The sequence below is a fragment of the Temnothorax curvispinosus genome, unplaced genomic scaffold (assembly GCF_003070985.1).
Source record: "Temnothorax curvispinosus isolate PA1 unplaced genomic scaffold, ASM307098v1 QBEX01012990.1, whole genome shotgun sequence".
In the NCBI taxonomy this organism is placed as follows: domain Eukaryota; kingdom Metazoa; phylum Arthropoda; class Insecta; order Hymenoptera; family Formicidae; genus Temnothorax; species Temnothorax curvispinosus.
In genome coordinates, this window is record NW_020222770.1 from 883,575 (window position 1) to 908,603 (window position 25,029).

At 39.2% G+C, this 25,029-nt stretch overlaps 3 protein-coding genes across 8 annotated transcripts in view; 1 reads left to right on the forward strand and 2 right to left on the reverse strand.

Moving 5' to 3' along the window:
- Positions 1–441: 441 nt before the first annotated feature.
- Positions 442–22,942, forward strand: LOC112463010 (HIV Tat-specific factor 1 homolog). 6 transcript variants are annotated; one of them, XM_025029139.1, is made up of 6 exons: positions 442–610; positions 897–1,648; positions 18,272–18,438; positions 20,183–20,369; positions 21,979–22,115; positions 22,541–22,942. In XM_025029139.1, exons 2-6 carry the CDS (start codon positions 932–934, stop codon positions 22,674–22,676), a joined length of 1,344 nt encoding a protein of 447 aa, XP_024884907.1. In that variant the 5' UTR covers positions 442–610; positions 897–931; the 3' UTR covers positions 22,677–22,942. The 6 variants fall into 6 exon arrangements, with proteins under 6 accessions (XP_024884907.1, XP_024884905.1, XP_024884910.1 ...); XM_025029137.1 differs by having other exon boundaries at positions 442–606; XM_025029142.1 differs by lacking the exon at positions 442–610 and adding an exon at positions 631–794.
- Positions 1,750–9,884, reverse strand: LOC112463012 (C-type lectin domain family 10 member A-like). Its single transcript, XM_025029143.1, has 5 exons — positions 9,529–9,884; positions 3,818–4,090; positions 3,504–3,737; positions 3,205–3,409; positions 1,750–3,065 (listed from the first exon to the last, which is right to left on the reverse strand). The coding sequence occupies exons 1-5, from the start codon at positions 9,563–9,565 to the stop codon at positions 2,837–2,839; spliced, it is 978 nt and encodes a 325-aa protein (XP_024884911.1). The 5' UTR covers positions 9,566–9,884; the 3' UTR covers positions 1,750–2,836.
- Positions 22,943–24,537: 1,595 nt separating the features above from the next.
- LOC112463024 (hymenoptaecin-like) overlaps positions 24,538–25,029 on the reverse strand; it is a 1,591-nt gene continuing 1,099 nt past the window's right edge. Inside the window, exon 2 of the mRNA XM_025029181.1 lies at positions 24,538–25,029. This exon is cut by the window's right edge and continues 387 nt beyond it. Within this exon, the coding sequence (XP_024884949.1) occupies positions 24,790–25,029 (240 nt within the window). The 3' untranslated portion in view covers positions 24,538–24,789.

The window sequence follows — 25,029 nt, forward strand, 5'->3', positions numbered from 1 at the left end:
TTATTTAGTATCAAATTATACTCAATTTAAGTAATTGTTAACCATTCCTCTAGGTCGAGCATCACTGCTCCTCAATAAAATGTTAATTTAACTAAACCAATGAAGTTAAAATAATAGATACTGTTTTGTACATTTGATGGACCTGGCAAGCTTATAATTACATTTTCTATAATATATGTTATTTATAAGCAACACATTAATGTACGAAAATTGATAATTAATTCTCATGATGTAAGTAGACTGATTATTCTAGAGTTTTATTGATAATACTTTAGTGACGTATTTCAATAATATGCGTCAAATGCGTGATCTTAGGTAGGTAACTGCAATTAAAAACCTACAGTCATCAAGCTTCGTTAAATTTTTACACGTTAATGCCGCGTCTGTCGGATAGGTAGCGCTAGTGTCGCGTGACACCTGCCGCAGTCGCGTCCGATCAGTCCGGTGACTCCGATGTATATCGCGCGTTGGTCACGTAGGCTGGTTTCCTATCATTTTCTTGATAAGATTGTAATTATTGTCAGTGTTGATTGCCGTAAGCTCGCGGATCACTCGTCAATTAGTGCAACGATCGCCGTGCGGAATTCGCTGGCGCGAGGAATATCGGTAGGTACGAGAGGATTCTTCGCTATCAATTCCTGTCACCTTTCTAACCTCATTCCTCCAAGTTTCTGCTCCGCTGCTCCGTATTTCGAATCCGTAGTTGATTCGCCGAGCGTATGATTAACAAAATCTGATGAGCTACGTGAATGCGAACAAAAGTGCGAGATATTCTCTCGTAAAAACGTACACTCGTATAACCTCTAAATTTATATTTTCTGCGTTGTATGTTTGTGTTTATGTATGACTTGCCGTTATAACATTGTCAATAAGTTTTTGTTCTTTTTGCATTCAAGGTCCGTCGTTGGCAAGCTGATCTAATGAGCCATTGATGATGGCTGACGCGCCGTCAGTCATTAAAGACGCAGAAGAATCAGGGAAACCAGATGATCCTACGAAGAATTATGAATTCGACGGGGAAACGTACATCTATACCGACAAGGCAACGAACATTAGCTATAAGTTTGACCAAGAGAATAATAAATGGATTGTGAAGGAAGACAATAAAAGCTCCGATAGTAAGAACAGCTCCGACGGGACGGAAAAGAAGGAAGACTCGGGCCTCGAAGCTGGCGCGGCCGATACTTTTGGCTTTGAGAACGACACGCACACTTATACAGATCCGAACGATGGCAGCGTATACTTCTGGGACAAGGAAAAGAACGCCTGGTTTCCGAAAGTTGACGAGGACTTTATGGCCAAGTATCAGATGAGCTACGGTTTTACGGATACGAGTACACCGCAGGCAAAACCACCGGAGCCGAAAGAGCCTCCGCCCTCACAGAAAGCCAAGGAAGACAAGGAGCAGAGGAAAATGGAGGCCAAACGAAAAGCTCAGGAACCGCCGACCTGGTTCGAGGTTGACGAAGCGCACAACACCGCTATTTACGTATCTGGCCTACCTTTGGATATCACTATAGACGAGCTCACGCAACTCTTCGCCAAATGTGGCCTCATAGCAAGGGACGAAAGGGGAAAGGACAAGATCAAGCTGTACAGAGATGGCAATGGAGAACCAAAGGGGGACGCTCTCTGCACCTACATCAAGGTAGGAATGTATGTCTTATAATTTAATTTATATGTATTGCTATAATATATAATCTATCCTCAATTTGTTTTTAATATTGCCGACAATATCGCACTGCAAAAATTGATATATCAGTATTTTATTATACATCGTTAAATACAGAGAGTATATCGATCTTATGTTGATATATGTACAGACGAAGCGAGAGATGAAAAATTAACGAACACACGAATGGATAAAAAAATAAAGATACCACACAAAGAGTTCCGTCCAGCTTTTTGACTAACTAACTGCGATCTGACTGCAATTCATTTATAAAAACTATGCACTATATGATTAGCGATATAAACTAATATCGCTGATACATTTTGATTAATTATTGTAGGATTATAATTTATTGCTTATTTAATTCGCGTGTCGTGATCTGCCGCGCGCGAAATTGTGACAAGTGTCCACAACGTGAGATATTTTTATCGATACATGAACTCTTACACGCGTTACAGTTAATTAATCGTGCAAGATATTGCTTAGCAAAATAATTATTGAACTAGAAGAAGATAGTTCTAGAGAGATGATTAATTTTCCTTAATGATATTACGCGATATAGATAAGTACACGGAGACTATTTAGACGTCAGTAAATGCGGTGGCTATAATATTCGGATCATTAATTAGATCTCATCATTAACATCAATAGATCTATTCAGAAACTTTGAATATTCAGACCACGGGCGCCGTTAGTCGGGGTGGAAGGGAGGAGGATGCGTTCCCCTAAATATATCCGCAAGTACATGATAATAATTAATGCTTACATGTGTAACCTTAAAATCCTAACAAGTTTTTTAAACTGTATTTTTTTATTTTTTATTTATTTATGTTTTTTTTTAGTTTCCAAAGTCTCCCCCAAAAATTTATAGCTAACAGCGCCAGTGCAGACAGATGAATCTCTTGAAGAATTTATTTCGAGATTAATTTTAGTCATAAAATAATTTTCTTACGATCTTGCAAAATTAATTTTTACAACAACGGTCATAAATAATATGTATTATAGTAAAATAACGTTGGCAGTTTAACAGTGTCGTTGTAGTAAAAGTTTATCCTTTAAATGGTGTTTTTTCTCTTAGCTGGTGTATATTATATAACAGAGCAGTAATAAGTCGAGGCTGCAATTATAACTAATTATATCGATATAATGATTCAAGTTTTTCTTTCACGGCTTCAACAAAACCTCTTCCCGCGCGAAGTCGTTTATTTTATTATGAAACTGCGTGAGAACGTTGTTCATATCCGCTAAATTCTGGGATTGATGCCCGTTGGCTAGAAAAGCGCCGTATTCTCGACCTTGGGGCAATACTTGGGCAACCCTTGGCGCAGCTGATTGCACACGGGTTCTATTCGAGCGATGCCGCGTGCGCTCTTTAGGCTGCATCATCTTCACGCTGTCAAAAAATTATTTTGAAAAGATTATTAATTGTAAAACACTTTAATTGCTAGGTATTTGTATGCTTGAAAATTTTTAAAAAAATTTTTAAACATATTTTTTATGTTAAACTTAGTTTAATATGATGGTATTAATACTTAGAAGGTGGTCGCGATCCCAGTTTAACACCATGGGCCCATTGTTGATTCTCTCCCTGATCTAACCAATTTCTTCTCGAATTACCGCGATTCTTCTTCCTTTCACCCTGTTTCCTCTGTTCGTCTAAATACTTCTTGCCCTTCTTTCTGGGCTTTAATCTTTGGTTTTGCGGCGCGAAGGGGTCCGACTTCTTGCGTCTTCTGGCTAAAAATGTCGCGGACAAATTCAGTTACATTTATATCGGTAAAGTTACGTTATGAAAGCTTTTTCTGCTGAATGCTGCGAATGCATTTCTCACCTAAACGACCGGCGGGCACTTCGCATATATAATGCTTTCGTTCCACACAACTTCTTGCACTCCACTTATATTTCAACGCGGGATCCATTATTATACAATGCCACGCGTACTTCTTAGATCTCCCGGGCTCCATTTTCCCGAAACTCTGGAAAACCATCTTTTCACCTGTTACACCCCACTCCCAGGCCATCTGTTGCCAGTTGAAAATTCCGCCGATCCACCGTTCCAGTTTCGCTGTCGATATTTTATAGATGCAATTAAAAATTGAACGGGATATAACAATCAGACGAAACGATAATAGCCTATCTACTTACTGAACTGATCCCCCATCAGGTACTTCCTCAGCATCTTGTCCTTTCCATTTCTGTCCAATATCGCCAGAGTAGCATTTCTGTCCTTGCAGTGAAAGTACGCGTCTCTCCATGGTGCCGTGCCGGCGCTCAGATAATAACAAAATCGCTTCAGTCGAAAGAATCCCACGGGACAGGCGAATCGTCTCACGGGTTCATACTGTCGCAGTGTTATGGATTGATTAGTCAAAGGACTAATATCAGAGTTCGACGACTTCAGAACGGCCGAGGATAAACCTAAAAAAAAAAGAAAGAAAGAAATCAGATATGATAATCTCATTATATCTCGCCAAATTGTGACTGTTTCATATTTTTAGATATTTGGAAACATATCTTAGGAATCTAGAGGAACAGAAAAAAACCTCAACAATTTTGAGATTTTTTACTCAATGTGATGCCATTTCTATTATAATTTTCGTATTATAAAATGTCAAGTTGGCGTCCACCATATTTACGATTTTTATTTTTACAATAATCGCCGAAAAAAGAATCTTTTTAAACGTACTAGATACTCGAGGACTCTTTGAGGAAGAGAGAGTCAGAACTTTGTAACTTCATAATATATTGCAGAAATGCTAAAAATGGGATGCTGACTTCACAAAGGTGCGTTACACTCTTCTGAGATCAGTAACTTTCAACAGTTCTATTTTGACGTGTGTTTCATGTTCTGATAAATCTTTAAAAATGCACATTTTTATCTCTTACTTGTATAATTTATGCGCATAATTGAAAATTTATCGCGTTCCGAGTGAATACATTTTTGTTCCGTGGCCTTGAGCGGAATTTAAGCATTATGTAATGCCGTCTGCGGTTTATGCGTGACTAGGCGCCACCATTGCATAGTCGAGATATAATATCGAGCATTATAAATTATTGAGCATTGTCTCGTAAAATAGATTATTTAATCTATCCTCCGCCTCTCGTATGACAACAGATTTGCAACGCTCTCAGGTTATCATTTAAATGTAAATGTTCTATTTCGAGGACACGCCCGCATTTCGTCGTGCGACTTCTGTAATCTACCGGGGTAAACTTATAAATCATATCTTTTATCTTTGTATTCATGTGTATTCATCTCGGGTGTATGTTATATGTTTACGCGATTTTGTAGACTTTGCTTATCTGACAAGAAACAATGGAAAGAAGCACGGTGTTACATCGATGCCTCGTTATTGAAGGAAAAAAAAAACGAATTTCTGTTCGTTATAATCTTACCGTGATCTAAGTACCTGCGGGACATTCGATTGTTTCGATCGATTGCAATTTTTAGGGCGTGACAGGTCCTTTGAATGAAACAGACCGTATTAAATAGAACAGCTTTCTATGATAACGATACGCGATATCTGATGCGCGCATACAATAGGTATACCGTTATCTATAATCGACATTTGATGTCAAGTTAAAGTGCCAGTTAATTAAGATCTCAAATTGCAAACGATTCAAGAGATTTTAAGGATCTCGTGCATCTCGTGTAATCTATGTTCCTGAGAAGGTTTAACAATTTCGAGAAAGACATGCAATTCGCGACTTAATGATTCTATGAAAGACTATAGCGGAAGAGGATTTGTCGGGTGTGTGCCAACGTTTATTGCAGATATAGCTATTACGAAAGTAACATATATATAAGCAGCGCAGCAGCGATATGTTAGCAATGATTATTTGTCGTACATATCCAATTAATTATTCAGAGATCCATCTCCGTGAGTCATCGTCGCGTAGATGAACCTCGTGGCGCGCATGTCACCATTAAATTCCATTTATGATACACAACCAGTATCGTATGCCTATTAATAAATACCAGGGATTTAACCTTTCCGCCCGCAGGGTTCCAATATGGAAAACACATTCTCGTTCGCACGACAATTACGCGTATGAAAGGACCGAGCGCTTTTATCGAAGCTCGTATCCACGCAATCCAGCAATTCGTAGCGCGGGGTAATCGATGAGGTAAACAAATTGAAGTAAGTGGAAAAAGCGTATTAGGCCTCGGTAAATCTATTTAAATCGGAATAACGTAACTACTTTAATATATCACGGTATCAGTTTTGACCTCGATAATAAATGACGCGAGGTTAATGAATTGGAAAGCAACTTTAGCCGTTCTTTTTTTTTCCTTTTTATTATCTTCGTAATGAGCAAGAAAAGTCAGATTACGAAATAGAAAAATAACGTGTTAAAAGTACTTTTCAGTACTTCGAGATTGAACGCATGGCGTTCAGTAAGGTTTTTTTTTCGTTTCGTTAAATTGTCATTTTACGTACATACTTCTCTTGGACAAGATTATCATTCAAATTGTTAAGTAGGTAGCGCAAATAACACCCGCTGTTTTGTTCTAAATATAGCTAAATTATTCTAAATAAATTTTATTCTAAATTTAGGTTCCTCTTATGTAATCTTTTAAATGGTCATTTAATTGCTGATGGTAGAGTCTTGATTTTAAGCTATGATACACATGTACAAGTATGATATACTATAGACCGTAGATTTAAATGGGTCAGTATCAAACAGTTAATCGGTTAGCTAATGCCCGGAGCGCATGTTAAATCATAGCGATTGCACTGAAAGCCCGTTCGAAGCGTTCAAACGCACATTTACACACGTCAGAATTCTGCTAGAACTGGTTTCTACGAACAATAAAAACCAGTAGCACTGTCTACAATTCCACGCCTCTCATAATTACTGTATGATCGATTTTAGTTAGTCACCGACTGAAACTAGCGCTGCACATATGTACCGATTTGAATGAGCTCTATGGAAAGCTTCACAATCGTGGTTAAATATAATTGAAATTTTTAAGAAATAAAAATATCCTTGGTTAAAAATGTTGTAAAATTGTTATAAAATTCACGAAATATCCTTTGCCGGAATTTTCTATGCGTCCAACTGCATGTGAATTTGCAAACTATGCTAAAATTTGCTCCGGCTTTGGACGCCGCGATATACGACTTGTTTTAAAATGCGAGACATAACAAACGAGATGGTCAGCGCGTATGTTGCATATTTCATTTCGGCGGAAAATTCAGGTTCCGAGAGACCGTATTTAAATCTCTAATGTGAAAATTTATCCTGATTTCCTAGTTTTTAGAAAATATGATTTGGTACAAATGTTAGAATTAGAGATTTTCTGTGTTTCAATGTTTTTTATGTACTTAAAAATTAAATTTTGTAAAAAGTTGTTTGGCCGGAATTTTTTTTTTAGAAATATCGCATTTATCAGTCGGAAATAATTCATTTTTCTCTTGTCAAATTCGCACATCCTTAGTATAACATATGCGTTCTCTTATCACAGGTGCGCAAACTGGTGTCTGATACCGAAATAACTGTTGCGTTAGTGACAGAAAATACTGTGCAAGTAGCGGCAGCTTATTCATACATAAATATTCAACCATATAGGAAGTCACGTAATACTATTTTTTCTATTTATGGACGCGTAAATGTGCAATAATAGATAATTGTTTTTTAGAACTGACATTAAATTCTTGAATAATTAATATTTTCATTCAAGAAGAAAATGTAGAACGTACGAAAAAAAATATATGAAGTAACTTCTATTTTGTTAGCGATTTTGTACGAACGTATAAATTGTCACGTAGTTTATAGGAATTGCAAATATCACGGGTCACAGTCGATAAACTCGCATAAACATCTAACGTGCGCTCAAGAGCTAGCTCGAATTACTTAAAGTTAAAATTGTAGTTGAAGTTGATAATTCTCGTTTGCAGCACCCATTATCGATAGCGTTGCACGATCGTGTTATAACCTTCGAAGAAAGGTCTCGCGAGTTATCCGATATATTTTCAAGCTCGTCTAATCGACTGATATCGATAGTCGACGACAGGAAATTTATATTTATGGTGTATGTACTGTATGTCTACCCACAACTTGCGCTTTCATTCATACATACGTTTATGGCACAAGGCTAAACCTCGGGTGGCTTGGGTGGACATTCTTCTCATATTTCCAGAATTTATCGCTGCTTTCGCGAACGAACTGGTATTATCGGTAATTGGTCAATTAACCTTTGATTTTTATTCGCCACGTTGTCAAAGAGAGTTGATCGATTCAGGTGAATTATATAAACTTTTATTCGTCGTAAATCGTAAAGGCTGCAGTCGTTCGACTGTAATTAATTGTTGAATAATTAAATCATTTTTATTCAAATAAAATTCATAAATTCATAAATTTCTGTATGAAATAAAGTTTCGTCGAATCATATATATCAATGATATACAATTTCTTAATATAAGAATTATATCATTGACTAATTTTGAGTTTCTAAATTTGTATGCTTGCTCACAGATCTGATTTGATGGTATCGTTCTGTTGGTATCGTTCCTGCCTAGATTCGATCTCGCGAAAATAGATCGCTACGTCTGTTCAGAAACTATATGTTTGTTAGACTAGGACACGTGTGTGTTCCGATCGTTAATTTATTCGCGGTTTCCATCAGAAAATGCACGGTAAAATATGCGCGTCCCGAAACTGTCTGCGCAACGTTTCACCTGCAAGCCGTTTAATCTTACATGCAGAAATTTCACATTCGTCTCATATAAAGTATGCAGCTCGCATTTCTTTTAAGGTTCGCTTCGAGCTTTTATTGAACTTTAGCGCACGGCGGCAGTTAAATACAGCTTTCTCGAGAAAAATGTGAATAAAACAACGTCAGGTTAAACAGGATTAATAATCAAAGCATTTTTCTCAGAATAGGAAATCTTTTCGTAAGAACATAGTGTGTTGACTTAATTCTATTATAACAGACTGCAGTTACTTTTGTTTATTTTATATCTGTGCCACATTCAGAATTTTTTGTTTAACGATGAAAATTGATCATATTTATTAGCGATATTATCACACAATTTTCAAATTCATGCAAATAACAATTATAAGTTGTATCTTCGTAACTACCGATCTATATTGGAACTGTCATTAGGCTGCCAATTAGCAAAGCGCGTAACTGCTAATAGGTACAAACAACTCAATAGTGTCTCAGCATTGAGAGATATTTGTTCACGATTACGTCTACGCTTGGTGAATTATTCTAAACATAATCAAGATGTTAATTTATATTTAATATTTTTTTCAGTTTGCAAAACAGTATTTCGGTTTTCTGTTAATTTATATTAACTAATAATGATCAAATTTGCCGGAAAATGTTTTATAAAATTATAATAGACATTAATTCGGGTACTATGATTGTTTAATTGATATTGCCCACATTTCGGCAACAAGCAAAATTACACAGGGCACCAGATAGATTAACCGCAAGGTTAAATACGGGTTAATTATATAATAATACCCGAATTGTGTTATTACGATGGGAATCATAATTGTAGGAGGGAGGCACTGATTCTCTCCCTTTAAATGATCCTTCATTACTGTAATTTCGTTGTTTCAATACAATTGATCTCCGAACATGCTGATGGTATATCCATTATAAATTGTTATACTCTACGTGTACATTTTTTTTTTAAACAATACTTTATTCCGCAAATTTTTAATTAGAATTATTTACATCTGAAAAAGATATAGCCATCTTTCTTATTACCTATCTCTTCGGATTAATCGCGCGCTGAAATCTCTCCGTGTTTACCCACTCCCCCGTACGCCGGATCGTCCCTCTCATCGGGATCGTCCGCAATCTGCTTAATCCACTTTGCACACTTTAAATTAATTACCTGCGACGCACAGAAACAGGGCCCAACACTTCCACATGTCTACTCCGCACGTCGTTTATTCGCCGAGGTGCTCGATACAGAATTTGCAATATGCATGCAGGATCGTCCTCATTCTCGTTCCTTGAACCTCGCCTCTCTTCCGATTTCACACATTGGTAATCACCGGTTTCGTCAGATCCGCGAAGTCGCGCGGGAGAAAAAAAATCGGCTGGTCCGATTTCACACCCTTCGTCTCTTTTTCTTTTTAAGATCAATTAAGATATCGTGTCGTTAGGGTCTAACCAGACTGTCGTCGATCCGGACGATGGGGGACCGTTCTGCGGCGGAGGTTCGCGGCCGACTGAAGCCGCCGCTTCCATTCCGCTCGGCGCGTACCTTCGCGCGCTCCGAGCTTACGAGCGGAATTCTCTCGCGCGCCTCCCCTATCGCCCAGACGCTACCGTGATCCTTTTCCCGATCCCAAGGAGCTACAGATCTGTCTGGCTTACCCTGATTTCGTTCAACGCGAGTGCGCTTTGCGCAGTTAAGGAGATAACTGCATTTACGCTTTCGCATATTCCGCTTATTTTCATAATCATCTGGGACGTTTTTTGTGAAAAAAATTTCTCGTAAAATATATTTAGCGATTTGCATGTATAATAGTTACTTCATATGTTAGAGATTTTACGTTTCATTAACAAAATGTTCATTAGAGCACTTTTAAGTTTGCATTCCTTTAACATCTGCCATTTGCCTTGATTAAGGTGATTTCGAAATAGCGGAATCTGTCACTGTACATGGCGTACGAACGCAATTTAATATAATTTCCGTTCACGTTTTGAATACTACCAAACGCCTTAAGACTCAAGGATGCATGAACTTAGTAAGCGTAGAGCGTGCGATAATTGCGCGTCAACGATATAGGAATTGTTGAACAAACTCAACGTAGCTGCGTCGACAACTCGCAAAATGTTTGAGAAACTGCGCTTCAACAAAGCTGGAGTGCCTCAACACACTACGCTCAATATCGTAAAACGAAGCGTAGAATATATAAGCATTAGTAACTTTGCAACAGAGAAGGTTTCAGCACCACTCAATGTCGAGAGTATTTTATCAGCAACGAGGATTTGGTGAATACAGAACTGGAACTAACGAATTATTATTATACTTTCCTGGTTCCATTAAATAACGTAGAGTTATGCAAAAAGGAATATAAAGCATAAAGTAATTACACTCAAAAGCGGTCATTTGTTATTTATCACGCTCATAACTTATAATTAATGTAAAATTAATCAAGCTGTATAGAAAAATTATTCACCAATAACACTTTCGACACTTTTGTCTATTGATTAATCATTGAATTATATTTGGATGGCAGGTTGTTACTTGCAATAATTATAACTTGTAATTAATTGAGTAATGAGAGGACACGAGATTGTGTGTGTGTGTGTGTGTTCCGTCATTGATAAATTCTTACATATAATACAACTTTATAATTAATTAACGATATACGTAAGACTAAGAATGAAAGCGTGACGATCTCAAATTGGGCGTATACCCACTTCTAAAATATCATTGAGACGAGATCTACCAGACGAGCGTTTCCGTTTAATGGCAGACTGCCAATTGGGTGCATTAACGTCTATCTGTCCGATAGTATCTTTTGGAGAGTTAACGTCCAAATGGAGTTGATTAGAATGTAGTAACGATAGTAAGCCAGGAATAGCAGGAAATGTCAGCAAATAAGTCTGAGATATTGCGAGGCTAAGAGCGCAATTTGCCACCGTCGAATCAGATTTCGCGAATCTTGAGCTTTAATTATTCCTACCGGTTTATCGCGCTCGGGAAGATTTAGCGCAGTGCAGGAAGTATGTTGAATACACGGTGCGCTCGAAAAATATATAATGGATTCTAAAAATCCTACTATCGCGTTGCGTGTGTCAGAAACGCCGCGTCTGTTCTAATTTTATCTCTGAAAAATGCACCGACTGCACATTCGTGATATAGCTATTATGCACTTCATACGACGCCCTTAGTCACTATCGCGGTTGCATAATTTAGATAAATCCACTCGTTTCTTCTTCTCTCGTACGAGAGACAGCTATTTTTGCATACGCTTTCATATCATCGCAGTAACTATAAATAGTGACAGCTTTCTTATAATAGATGACGGTGACGAAATCGTTAAATAATATATTCCAACTTTTGAATATTGAATATTTAATCGCGTTTAAACAATCCACTTAAATACTGCGCGTTCAATGTTGGAATTAAAAAAATATTTCGTATACGTTTGCGACATCAAAGCACGAATTTTTCTTCTGCTTTTTTACACATGTAAATGCAGATCGTGTTTTCGCGGGTGATGACGGGGGCGATGTTACATTCAAACTACTATGACGGCGATTCATTTGCGCATTCCTGATGCCTTTGAAAGGCACACCGGGAATGCTGCAATTCGCGGAATTGCAATTTGGGGTGGGCTGAGACGACTGCGTGCCTGAAATCACAACGGTACGATTGACAGATTCAAGTAATTCTAGATATTGCGTCAGGCATTATGGAGATGTAGATGCGGCGGTCATGTTTATGGCTTGAGAATCGCCGTCGCCATACGGTTACGTCAGTATAATGTTATGTTGAGTTATAGCCACTTAAAAGCGTTAGCTCATTTTTTCGCACTTAAATGATCTTATCAGTAAATTTCCTGAATTTCCACGCTCTGAAGCTTACGCGAATTAATCCTTCTTTCAGCGAGTTTTTCTATCAATATCTATAAACAAATATTTAAGACAAATGTACTTTATTCTTCAACAAGTTATATAGGTCTTATTTGCAATATTTCATGTTTATACTACACACAGATCTCAGTAGCATAAATGAGAAGATAACAGTAATTCTATTCTTGACCAAGTTTCCGTATCGGGCAAGATCACGTGTGCTCCGATTGTACGTTACAAGCATTTCTAAATTTCTCTCTCAAGGTCAGAGGAGTAAGTTATAAAATTGTAATTATATAAGTTATGAAATTGTAAATAAAATGTACGATATTCAAGGAAGCTTGGGGCAGTGCTCCCCAAAAGTTAATCATACGTGTGCGAATAACAAATCATTGCCATTTGCCAATGTAATTGAACCGTCGGGAGCTCCGATCTGAAGCTGTCCCGACTAGATTTACACAAGCGGGTGCGTTCTTCTTTCACGTAGTACGTACATTTACCGCGAAAGGAAGCGATCGACGCTTTCGCAGGAGCGAGAAGGTCAGCTACGTTATACATCATTAAAACTGCATGCTGTAAGGGTGGGATATGCAATGTGCCGTAGGGAATATTCGAAGAAGTCAGTTTTTATTGGTTATTGAAAGAGTTGAGTAACATTTCATTCAGCATCCTCGCAATCGCTTTAGTCGTCAAAAGGAAAGATCGAGACGTCTCCGCTGTCGGCGACGCTCATATCCATTCATGAGACGTTTGGTCTTTTTTTTTTGTCGCGAGGAAATTTCACCGGCATAAATTCGCAATTTGCAAAGCCGTAATTTCCGCGACGTCTGTCGTTATTTAAATACCGAAGTGTTAACAGTTCTTAATTGTGCCGCCGGGGCGAGCTCGCCCGCGGCGCACATACGACAGGAAACAAAACGACGATTTTTACGAGCGCTCCCGTACGCGCTCGTGCGCACTTTAGATCGTATGGAATTCCGGAAACCGGTTTTGCAAAATGTGCTGCGCGTATATATGCGCTCGCGACGCGCGTAGTGTCGTCTCGTAGGAAAAGAGAGACGCTGCGCCTAATATGGAAAGGGTTTTATCGCCGGAGTTTCTGTGGTTTCGATTGGAAACAATGAAATGAAATGGCGAAGGCATGCTTGTCTCGTCGGGAGGCAGCAGTTAGAAGAAACAGATATTAAATGAATGACTTGCTAGAACCTATAAGGTCAGATCAGGATCAATTCGTATACTTTATTGCGTTAAAAGATTTATACGAATTATACTCTTTGCGAGATTGATGTCAATTCAGTACCTACGGAAGAGATATAGACAGATTTCTATTTTTTAATTAAATTCATATGCTTTGTATATATATGTATATTATACTATATTACGCTCCTCGTGCGCCGCGCCGCGTTGCTAGAACAGCAAATTATTCTAATTTGAGCGGATTTTTGTCGATCAAAATTCTATAACTCTTAGTTAATTCGAGAGACATTCAGCAGCTTCCCGCGGCGTTTATCTGCAAAGTGAAATGTATCCCGAAATACGCATCTCAAGGGAAGTGAGCTGGTGCTGGCTGGTACCACTCAAGATATCGGGCTGCAAGATACAGCGATATATTATTATCTAGCAAGAGTAGAAAATTATAATGAAACGTTGTGCGGCGTGTTTAATGAAAAACGCTTTATCGATTTTAAATTGCATCTATTTCTTGCATCGTATTTCGATTTAAATTCTCTCCATCAAAAAACTACAGAAGTGTTTTATATAACAACTTCTTGTTACAACTCTTTTTAAGTTAAGGATCTCTTGACTGGCACCGTAATTTCGCGAGGCAAATTAGGCTATAAAAATTCGGCGTGCGCATCTCCCGCGAGGACACGTTCGGTTAAAACCGTAAACTGTAAATTGGCCACGATGTAATGTAACTTACATGCGCGATCGTCGAGTGTAATTGGCTGACTCATCCCTGGAATTTCGTGCCATGCCATGCAAATTAGTGGGACAACCATGATCTTAAATGTCAATAGCGTAGGCGTAGCGCCAATCATTCTGATGATAATTCCGTATGATGCTTCAGTTGAGTCAGCGTTCCGCGCAATGTATGCACAATGTACACCTCGTCACTTGTACCGTCTTTAAATCAACGCGGCGTCAGCACGCCTTATCATTTAGCCCTCGTTCCTGCTCGCGTCTAAAAATAACAGAATGAGTTAGGAAGGCAATGAGATATCGCTGTGTATGCATTAAGGGAGATTTTTACCCTCTAGTCAAAACAGAATTTAAAATGATCTTCCGTCGTCACTAGCTTCTCTCGCCACAACCTCTCTCTCTCTCGAGTACAAGTCTCGAGTCTTCTTTAGTGTGTTCCTTAGCCTTGCACTTCAACCTGTCTCATCACTTATGGAACTTGTGGTTATTGGAATGCGAAATATGCAGAACTATGAAACAGTGTCGTCGACGGTGCTAAGCTGTAAGCATCGAAGACGATCGTTTTCTTATTCATACAGTTGATTAGATAAAAGGGGTTTCTGGAAAGAAAACATTTTTTCCCTAGATCTGCTCTTGAACGTTTTAATGAATTGTCACGTCGCGTTTGCAGCCGCGGCATTTAATGCATCTCGGCGTGAAATTTGGCCGAGCGCCAGCAGCACGGTAATGATAATAGACGCCGGCTAACTATAGTTGCTTAGGGGGAACGTCAGTATTCATCCCGAAGCATGTTAGAAACACGACATCTCACAATAATGATGATCCATGGCGCCTCGAAATCTTGTCGTCTGTCATTAATCAACGTTACACGCAGATAAATGGATGTTTCAGATGCTATCTTGTATACGCACGTAGCGTTTTGCATCCATTGAGCATCTCGTACTACGATAATGCAGCCTGAGATGTTTCTTCATTAATTTATTTAATGAATTTTTAAATCGATATGTTACATACAATGCAATTACATCAGTTACGGTCATTAGTCATTCAAGAGATCGCATCACGATGTTTACATTCGGAGAAGCTTTATCTTATCGGGAAGCACATTCGCAAGCGGTCACGTAATTGTCTAATTTATGTATTCTTAGTACGTTAGCTGTGCGACTACACCGAGGGGAAACTCGAGAGCTAATTAGCACGTAGATGGACAGTCGTGAAACGCGAAAATCGTTAACCAGCGTATCACACTGCGACATTTATGTGCGCTGTCTGTAAATGTGTTAACAAATGGAAGATCAACAGAGAATTTGAATGCTCTTGTCCGCCGCAGGATGTCTGAGAATATTTTCCCAAGACGCGTGACTGCACCACTGACGATTGTATCGCGTCGTGTGTTACGTGTACACCGAGACTGGAGGAGAACGCGTGTAATTTAACGTGAACTGGATGCGAGGGTATACCGTAATTGCGGTGATCTAACATAGGCCGTGTTGCGAGATGACCGCGCCGGGAGCTGCGTCTGGGTGGTCGAGGGACCTGACCAATAAGTCGAATCCCATTGGTAGCTACGACCGAGTCACGGGGTCTGGAAAGGCCAGTCTTTAAGAGATCGTACCCATAAAACTAAGCATTTTAATCACGGCTGGGCGTTTACGCGCGAACAACGATGATCTATATGTCTGTGCGTCGACCGTGAAGATTAACTATTTCGCGCGTTATCTAATCGATGTACGGATGTATATAACTGCAATGTGCTCTCTCCTCCTTAATCTCGTTCAGCAGAATGCTTGTTTAAGTTAAGCGTTTCCGAGAAGTTTACCTTAGCAGAGGAAAACAATTATTACGAATCGCGTAATTATTTCCTTGACATCACGTAAATGCTTTGACATGTGTCAGAACCGCTGGGACGGCTGCGGTCGAGAAATGATACTGGTTTCGTGACGTGAGACAGATCTCATGCCACAGGAATTGAGAAAGGGGGATCTCCTATTTAAATCACTTTTGCAAGTCTCCTGTGTGGAGATGATGACGTCAACAGTCCACGTCGCTTTCCGCTCGCGTCCCACCAGCTAAAGGGCTAAGCGAAAGCGAGACGTGTTTTAAAAGAAAAAGAGTGTGGAGCCTTGAAGCTGTCTGGCGCGTGGGTGTTACAGGATGATGCATGAAAGAAACGGCGAGGCCCTTTATGTCCGCAGGTTCTTAAGGTGTGTTTACGCGACTCTTGTTTCTCGTGTGGATATCCTTGAGTCTCTAGAACCTCTTACGTGAGTGATGAATACAAGCATCGAAATTCGTAGCCGATTACGATTTTCTCTCTATACGTAACTCTCTCTCTCCCCACGAAGATCGTATTGTTATGAAATAGCAAATTCTCGTGCTGTAACAATTCGACGAGTGATCGAATCGAATCGAACTTGAAATGATATTCTCTACTTTCAGCGGTTCGGTTGACAATAGGATCGGAGGAGAGGGGCGGGGGGATCATTTCGAACCTAAGAATTTCGCTTAAGTGGGTCGACGGTAAATCACTGCGAGTGCCTTTGAATATTTCCCGGAATATGCTATGCTCGGTTTCTCGATCTCGAGATATCGAGCGCGGTAGGGAAGCTATATATTTTTCAGGTCATCGTTACAAGGGAGACTTGTCTCGGGGAGATCGTTACGTCACTCGTTTTGTCGCGACATCGCTCCGTGTACATATTTAGATAGTCGTCATTCTAGTCACGCTTGCTTCATCGTGTATTATCACGCCAAATGCATATGAAACAAGGACCGGCCGTTGCATTATGCAGAATGTCGCGAGGTATTCAACCGCCGAATTCAAGAATGGCAGAATTTTATCTCGTCGAATATATCGTCACAGCGTCTCTCTCCCCCGAGAATTTCCGTTGCTATAAAAGGTATTCTTATTTGTCGTGCCTCCTTTCTTCGTTCGAGGGAAACGGGAGACAGTTGGCAAATACTTATTTCCTGTCCTATTTATAGTATCCCGTCTATGAATGGCATGAAGTCACGGTTAAAATGGCGCTAAGTCGCTCGTGTTTTACGGGTTTTGTAAATAAGCGTGACACCATTACCGCTGGAACGGTTTCGCTATTTCTGATACATATATTATACGCTTTTTGACACATCTAATGCCCAGAGCGCGAACGATGGTGCAACAGCTCAAAATAATTTCCAGAATGTTTGCGAATACGGTTGTGACCGTCTGTATATACATAGATATAGCGTTCACGTATATGTATGTATCGAAACGATAAGTTATTTAGGTTTTTACGGCTTGTCCATATACAAGAGCTCCTTGGGATTTCTTTGAAGCCATTAAGAATGGTCAGAAATATAACGTAGTTTTGACGATATAATCCCTAATTGCCGGCTTAAGTTTGGAACGCATGTTTAATTTCAGCCTTCTTTCAATCTCAGGTCTTCTGATCTTTTGGGAGAGTCATAATTTTTATTATCTCCTTTGTACAAGCTGCTAAAATTCCACTAAAAATTTTTTTTTCCGCGCAATAAAGCTTAAGAGAAAGTTTTTAAAAGAGCCTTTAAAACAATTAAATTAAATTATTATAGAAAGCAAACAACGTTAACAACTATATCCTTCCACTTAATATAACTGTTATACCGCGATAATCGATAATCGAGAAAATTTGAATTAGCAAGTTTTATTCGGAAAATTGGGTTACGCAATAAAAGGACTGATCGATTTAATTAAATGGCTACTGAATCGAGAATACACCCATTTCATAAATTCACGGCCAAACCTTTCGCATGTAAGTCGGGATTTATTTCGGCGTGAACACAGCGATTGTGTCGTGGGCGTAGCCGGTTAATAAAACGTATTCAAATTGATCACGAATCTTTTTGCCATAGACTTATCATCAACTTTATCGCGAACACATTGTCAGGTAACAATGGCACTTCATTACTTTGGCACAATAACTAGGAACTGCAGCCTATTAACGCCGCCTCTTTTACGTCCTGCGTTAATTACTTTCGGTACAAGACGCGCAAAAATTTTCTGAACAACAGGAGATTTGCCTTTTCGTTAATTCGCGGGTGATCTTTAACCAACTTGCTACTTATCAATCTTATCATCGATTATTTGATATCTGTTCTAGGTTGAGTCAGTGGATCTGGCGCTGAAGATTTTAGACGGCTCACAAATCCGGGGAAAAACACTGTCGGTGCAAAGAGCGAAGTTCCAAATGAAGGGCGCGTATGATCCCGCGCTGAAACCGAAGCGGAAAAAGAAGGACAAGGAACGACAGAAGAAGATTCATGAAAAGTGAGTTTCTACAAATTTCACTTATAAACCATCTCAAACGCGCGTTAAAACGGTTAATGCTGATCAGCACTTGGATACATATGTAATCGTGCCGAGACAAATATTTATTCCTGAAAATCTGCCAGCCCCCGTGGCTCATTGACTTTAAAGCGTGATGTCACTTCCTCTCGGGGCCGCCCCGTATAACACGCGCGCGCGACGATTCGCGTTGCAAAATCGAGATGATCACGTTTCTCCTCGGTTTCCCCGGTCCATTCATCTCTCTTTTCGCTCGCGTCCATGCGAGACGGCGTATCCTCGGGGGATCAAGATACGTTTCATCCACGGTGCATCCGCCGCCACGCGCGTGCATCTTATTAAGGTTTTCTACGCGCCGCGAGATGCACGCGTGTCGCAAGCGCAAGCTCGTTTAAGACGGCACGAAGAGAGGAGATGCCTTCGAATCACGAAGCGCGTTGTACGCGCGATTTTATACCGCGATACCGTATAATTTAGAAAAACCCTTCGTGTATATCTCTTCTTGATGCATGCCTCGTGTATAACACGTGTTGCAGTGTGTGTAAAAGGCTCTTATAATTACGCTGCCATCGGCTCCGGGTTCGCCAGCCGCCAGACTGCTTGGCGTTGGCGGTTCCGGCAAAGGCAGCTGTGCACGTCGATTACCCGCATTTAGTCTCCACCGGTCTCTCTTGCATATACAGACCAACCCAAAATTATACGGGCACGGCGCACTTCCAGGCAGATTGCAGCGGCTTAACCCGTTAATCGAAGCGTGTGATTGCGCTGTGAATGACATTGACTTTGTCCCGTGCGTGTTTCAATGTAGTAACTGTTTCGTATATGAATCGACGAAATCGAACATTTCTTGTACGATTCAGGAAGAAACTGCTTGATCTAAATGTTTGATCGAAAACGCATCCACGACGATTTTGCACAGATTTAACGGTACGATTGTAATTAAATTTAAGAGCAGTTATAATGAGATAGGTTGGAGCTCGAAATAACATGTTTTCGACGGTACTTATACGTCGTTTCTCGTGTGATTCATCTTTACCATCGATTTTAACGTTCTCGCGTCGTCATATTTCATTGTATTGCTCAATCGCGACGCATCTCTGTCGCCTCTCGTTAGCCGGCATCCTCTCGTTATCCGGCGTAGGTCGCGTGCGTAGGGTCAACGCCCTGAACTTTGCGAAAACCAGTTATTGGTGAACGTACACGGGCCCACGTTTGCCGGAAGTAGTCTTTGCAACACGCTCTTTCGACACTCGTCGCGAACCACTGTGGCAACGTTCCCCATCGGCATCATTTTTCCGAGCAATTCCGAGAAGGAGAATCGTGAGCCACGATCTATCGATCATTGCGACTGTTCTGTCACAGCTTTGACGAGTTGTTCTCGATCATGCGACTCCGGTACCAATTTGTGCTGTATCAGCGACGTTTGTCGGCATCTTTAATCTTTGAGAAACGTCATTACCCAGTATAACGATAGCAGCGTGCGGACATGATATCGCGCGAAGAATTGGGAGATGTAGAATTCTATCAGTTCGCTGTGCTATCTTTGTCAATAAGAATGATAGTTAAAGATAAATCGTTAATAGTTTAGTTTGAGTCATGTATAGTTATCACTGAGAATTTATGTGTACAGATTTGAATCCTCAGAGGAAGCATTTATACGACCTAAACGCTATTCTTGTTGTCGTATCTCCTCATCAATCCTGTGTTGTTACTTGTTTGTTTTCAGATTGTTCGATTGGCGACCGGAGCGCATGCGGGGCGAACCGCTGAAATGCGAAAGGGTCGTCATCATAAAGAACCTTTTCGCACCGGAGGATTTCGACAGGGAAGTCCAGCTGCTGTTGGAATACCAGCAGGATATTCGATCCGAGTGCCTGAAGTGCGGCGATGTCAGGAAAGTTGTCATCTGTGACGTGAGTTCTTCCTTATCTCCTCTTTATGTCTTTGCACGCGCTATTTTATAAAATGCCACTAGATTTACACGTCGCGATTATCAATAATAATTCAATATTTCTCAACTGTGATATTTTATGTTAAAAAACGGGGAAGCCACATATTGCGAATTTCATTGTAGATAGACTCATATTTGAAATCTTCATGTCGAAATCACTGTTTCTCTTTCGAACTGAAAGCGATCGACTCCTTTCCAAGAGTCGTATTTTTAGTGACTGAAATTTCACGGAATAAGCGAGTGAGGATACGCCTTCGAAAGGGGATGCCCCTAACCCCCATAAATTGGCGAGAGGCAAGACACTCCCAGTCTTTGAGCCTCAGCCGTGAAACTATTCAATGTCAAGCGCATTCCATCCGAACGACGTGCAGTGTTTCCCCCTTTTTTTGCTGATTTCTATGTCTCTTTTTATTTAGGCGCTTATGGTTATTGTCACGCTATATATCCTAATTTCTTAATATTTTCTTTAGCAATATTTACCTCATATCACTCCAAGAATGAAATTTTCATTTTTAAACCTAACCCGTAAAATTCTTCCGCGCATAGATGAGAGAAAAAGAGTATAAGTTTACTTAGATATCGCGTTGAAATGTTTCCAAAATGGAATTATTGACATCAGAAACAAAATAATTAATTTGATACTTATTAGATTTTGTTTTATTAAATAAAATATTCGGTTTTTATCGTAATGTGAAAAATCGAAGCAAAATATTCCAAAGAAATATATATGATATAGATATAAATAAATGTATATGATATAAAAATACATTACGGTTTTCCGTAACTGAGTTTTCCCTGATTAATTTTTGTAAAGCAAAAATCTGTGAAATTTAATGTAATCTCATTCCAACTATACATCTCTTTCTCCTCTTGGGCGTGAAGAGGAGAAATAACATCGGCTCCAAAAGCCACGCTTGGAATTTCATGTTCTGCCACCTAATTTACCATAAGTATCTCGTTGTCATTTTTTCTTACCCTTGGAGAGAGCACGTGTTACCGCCAATGTGTTTTCGGTGAATCATGACCCTTTGCTGTCATGCTTGTCGTAAAGTATGGTTTGTTAGAGCGGTAGCTCAAAGGATGTTCGTTGATAGTTTTATGGAATTTTAAAATGCCTACGGTTCTTCCGTATAAATGGGAAAATATAAAATACATAACTTGGATGTTGTTTTAAAATTTTTCGAAATTCCATTGAATTTTCTTAATCTCAAAAATTAACTTAATTAATTTGATCATATATGTATAAGTTTTGCTTTATTAAACGAAATATTCAACCGCACCTAAATGTGAGGAGTAGTTACAGAAGAAAGAAATTTACACAGACTCAGAAAATCCACGAATTAATTGGATTATAAAAATCTACCAATTATTCAACAAAATGGAATCGAAGCAGTAAGTTTTAATTGAAGCAATAAATTTTAATTACATTTTTTTATTAAATTACTTTTTACATTTTATTTCATGTCCAACGTTAATATATCGATTCTTGAAACGATTTGTTGTCGAAACGTGATTCAGTAGAATCGAAATCACTCTTTGTGGATCATCCTGAATTTCTTTTCTCTTTTCAGAGACATCCCGAAGGAGTAGCGCAAGTCACATTCCGAGAGCCGGCAGAGGCGCAAGCTTGCGTTCAGCTTCTGAACGGCCGCTGGTTCAGCCAGAGGAAGATCTCGGCGGAGATCTGGGACGGCAAGACCAAGTACAAGTAAGTTATTTCATTGCTGATCCCTACTATACCGGCTCCAGGGTCAATACTACCGGTAGTTGCTGATGCAGGCATCCGGAATCAGGAACCCGAACGTTCCTATCACCTTATATATGTCGTATATGAAACACTTGTTATTAAAAAATATAACTTATCGATGCTATAATATATTGATATTCTAAAAAAATATTTTGCTCGGTATCTGTTCTTGTTTTATTCACAATGTTTATTCACCGTTAAAATGAAATTGAGTGTCTCTTGTGGTATTCCAACTATTTATTCGTTGCTGGTAAAATCTGCACTTATTCAATTAGCAATAAATATTACACCATAATTGCAGATATTACTTGCGGTTAATGTATAATTGATTCACATTATTTAAAGTGAAAGATCCAGCTGTTAATATATCGAAATGTGCCCTTCAGAATTACAGAGACTGACGCGGAGATCGAAGCCCGAATACAAAAATGGGATAAATTCTTGGACCAGGAGGACGAGGAGAAAGAAAAGAAGAAGCAAGAGACGGAAAGCAGCAACAAGGAACAAAAAACATCGCAATGAGAATGCGATCTTACGATCGATAGAATTGTAATTATATTTTGTGAAGATTCTATTTTCTTCATTTCTCCCTCACCGTCATATTGCATTTGAATGTTATGCTCGAACTTTTTCTTTTGGACGTTTTAATGAGAACCTGGATGATTAATCGATCCTGTCACACCGTGGTTGAGATTATAAGTGGCTCGCAATTTTCATGGTTGAATCAGCGCTACTGTTGTACTAGTGATATATTATTAGTTGTTGCAACAATAAAGCTGTCTCTCCGACTTGTTTTCTCTCATTCCATCCACTTCCTGATATCATCGCCACATCGATCTATATTTATTGCCTTATCAATCTTTAAACCTGAACCGGTATAACAAAGACAATCATATACGAGATTACGTATGCGTGACAAAAAGGAAATAATGTGTTAAAAATACTTTATGAACTTATTAAAATTAAATATAAATTATGATAGTGCTAAGAACTCAATATATAGCGTTTATTATTTATTATCTCTTAATATTCGGTCTTGGAAAAATCATGATGAAGGAAAGGTAAGAGTATGAAGAATAAACCGTGGGAACGAGAAAGAGAAAGAGAAATGGATTCCCTTGGAATTTCCTAATTTGCTATTTCGACGTTCCTGGCAATCCTCTTTCGTGGGACTCCACCGTCGAAAGACCGTTGCTGTCCATCTATCAAAAAACGTGGTTCGCAGCATCCCTGGACCGCCGCGTTTTTTCTTCGGCGATTCGCCTGGACGAATCTCTCGTCGAAGTAATCGCCTGATCCACAATATAAACGCTACTTACCGGGAATACTTTGAACTGGGTCGACTTAAGTTAATGATCGCTCTTCTTCGTTGTTTTCTGTTGAGATTCAAAAAACTTGCAAGTTTTTCTTCGAAGATTCCTTACAGGATACTACAAAATTATTCTGAAACAAATTTTGCGAGAAAAGACTTGTAGTTTTTCATCTTTATATTTTAATATTCTTTAATGTTTAGATTTTAGAAATTCTCAGATGTTTATTTTTTAAATGTGATAATCAAAGTTCTCTCCACATTCCTAAATTCTTGTATGCTTTTCTGTCGCCAGAAAATCTTTATATTTTTCTATAATCGCTTTTTTATCGTCGTAAAGTAGTTAGATAATCAATTTTTCGGCCGACGGGCACGTGGTGAAAAAGTACAGCATCTCGAAGCGCGGGGGGTTTATTCGCGCAGTGTCTTTACATCTCGCTTCCTATTGTTTGCGGCATTTATTCGAGACCGTACCCCTCGCGATATCACGAGGGGATGAAAGCACGAGCGGCGGCATATTTCAGTTGTCCCGCTCCATTCATGATCCGGAAAGGGCAAGGGCAAGAGCGACTCCCTCCGGCAATATCACTGACAAATTTAATGCCCAGCTATTAGATAGCAGGGGGTGCACCTCGTCCGCTTTCGCCCCGTATCTATCTATTGTGGCAGTGGCCACGTGCAGAATGACTGCACGTTCCTGGTGCTCAGGCGAAAATGTTTAATCGTCATGTTTTGAGACCCCCTTGCAAAAAAACCCGACACTCTTGTCACGCTTGTCGAGACTTATTGGATTTTGACCCGTCGTTCGGACCTGCTAACACGCGAAATTCGATATCGTTTGGTGACATTGGACGCGATTTGACACGGTCAAGTGTTTGCCGGGTGCTACCCTACGACCGCGATAATTACTAATTTACTTTGCAAATAGTATGAATTAAGAGAAATAGCAGAATTTAAGAAAGATGACGAAAATTTATTTCGTTTGGAATTAAATCTTGCTTATTTTTCAAATAAGAAATTACTTTTGACATTTTCGAAAGGCGTACATAATAGATATATAAATGTAGAAAAACATTCTGATAAAATTTTATTTATTTAGTTATTTTTAAATAACCGACACCAAATACTTATATGTATATTTTATAAAATAGCCTCAAAAAATACTAATCTCAAAATAATATGCAGAATAATACGTATGTAGTATATAAATAAGTAGTATATAGTATATGAAACTTTACAGTTTGAAGAAAATTAACTTAAAAACGGCAGTTTTTTATAAATCTCCTATAAAATATCAGGCCATTTAATTGATAGCCTGAAATTTTTTTAATATTCTTCGATGGGCTCTACTTCATCAGCATCTTCGGGCTCTACTTCATCAACATCTTCGGTATCTCTCCTGAATCGAAAACCACCATTAATACCAATCGAAGGGGAGACACCGTGACCTCCTCGACCCGGCTGAAGTTGACCATGACCTCTGATGAAACCGTTGCCAAAGTTCCTCTCAGCCTGGATACCGACGTGCGGTTGCACTCGTTGTCCAGGTACTTTACCCAATCCCCC

Bases quoted from the DNA above. Each gene is read 5' to 3' on its own strand.
- LOC112463010 (XM_025029139.1), top strand. From the start codon at position 932: ATGATGGCTGACGCGCCGTCAGTCATTAAAGACGCAGAAGAATCAGGG. The intron at 18,439-20,182 runs GTGAGTTTCTAC...GTTTGTTTTCAG, and splicing joins CAGAAGAAGATTCATGAAAA to ATTGTTCGATTGGCGACCGG. The intron at 20,370-21,978 runs GTGAGTTCTTCC...TTCTCTTTTCAG, and splicing joins GGAAAGTTGTCATCTGTGAC to AGACATCCCGAAGGAGTAGC.
- LOC112463012 (XM_025029143.1), bottom strand. From the start codon at position 9,565: ATGTGGAAGTGTTGGGCCCTGTTTCTGTGCGTCGCAG. The intron at 3,410-3,503 runs GTGAGAAATGCA...CGACATTTTTAG, and splicing joins AGTGCCCGCCGGTCGTTTAG to CCAGAAGACGCAAGAAGTCG. The intron at 3,066-3,204 runs GTATTAATACCA...ATTTTTTGACAG, and splicing joins GGATCGCGACCACCTTCTAA to CGTGAAGATGATGCAGCCTA.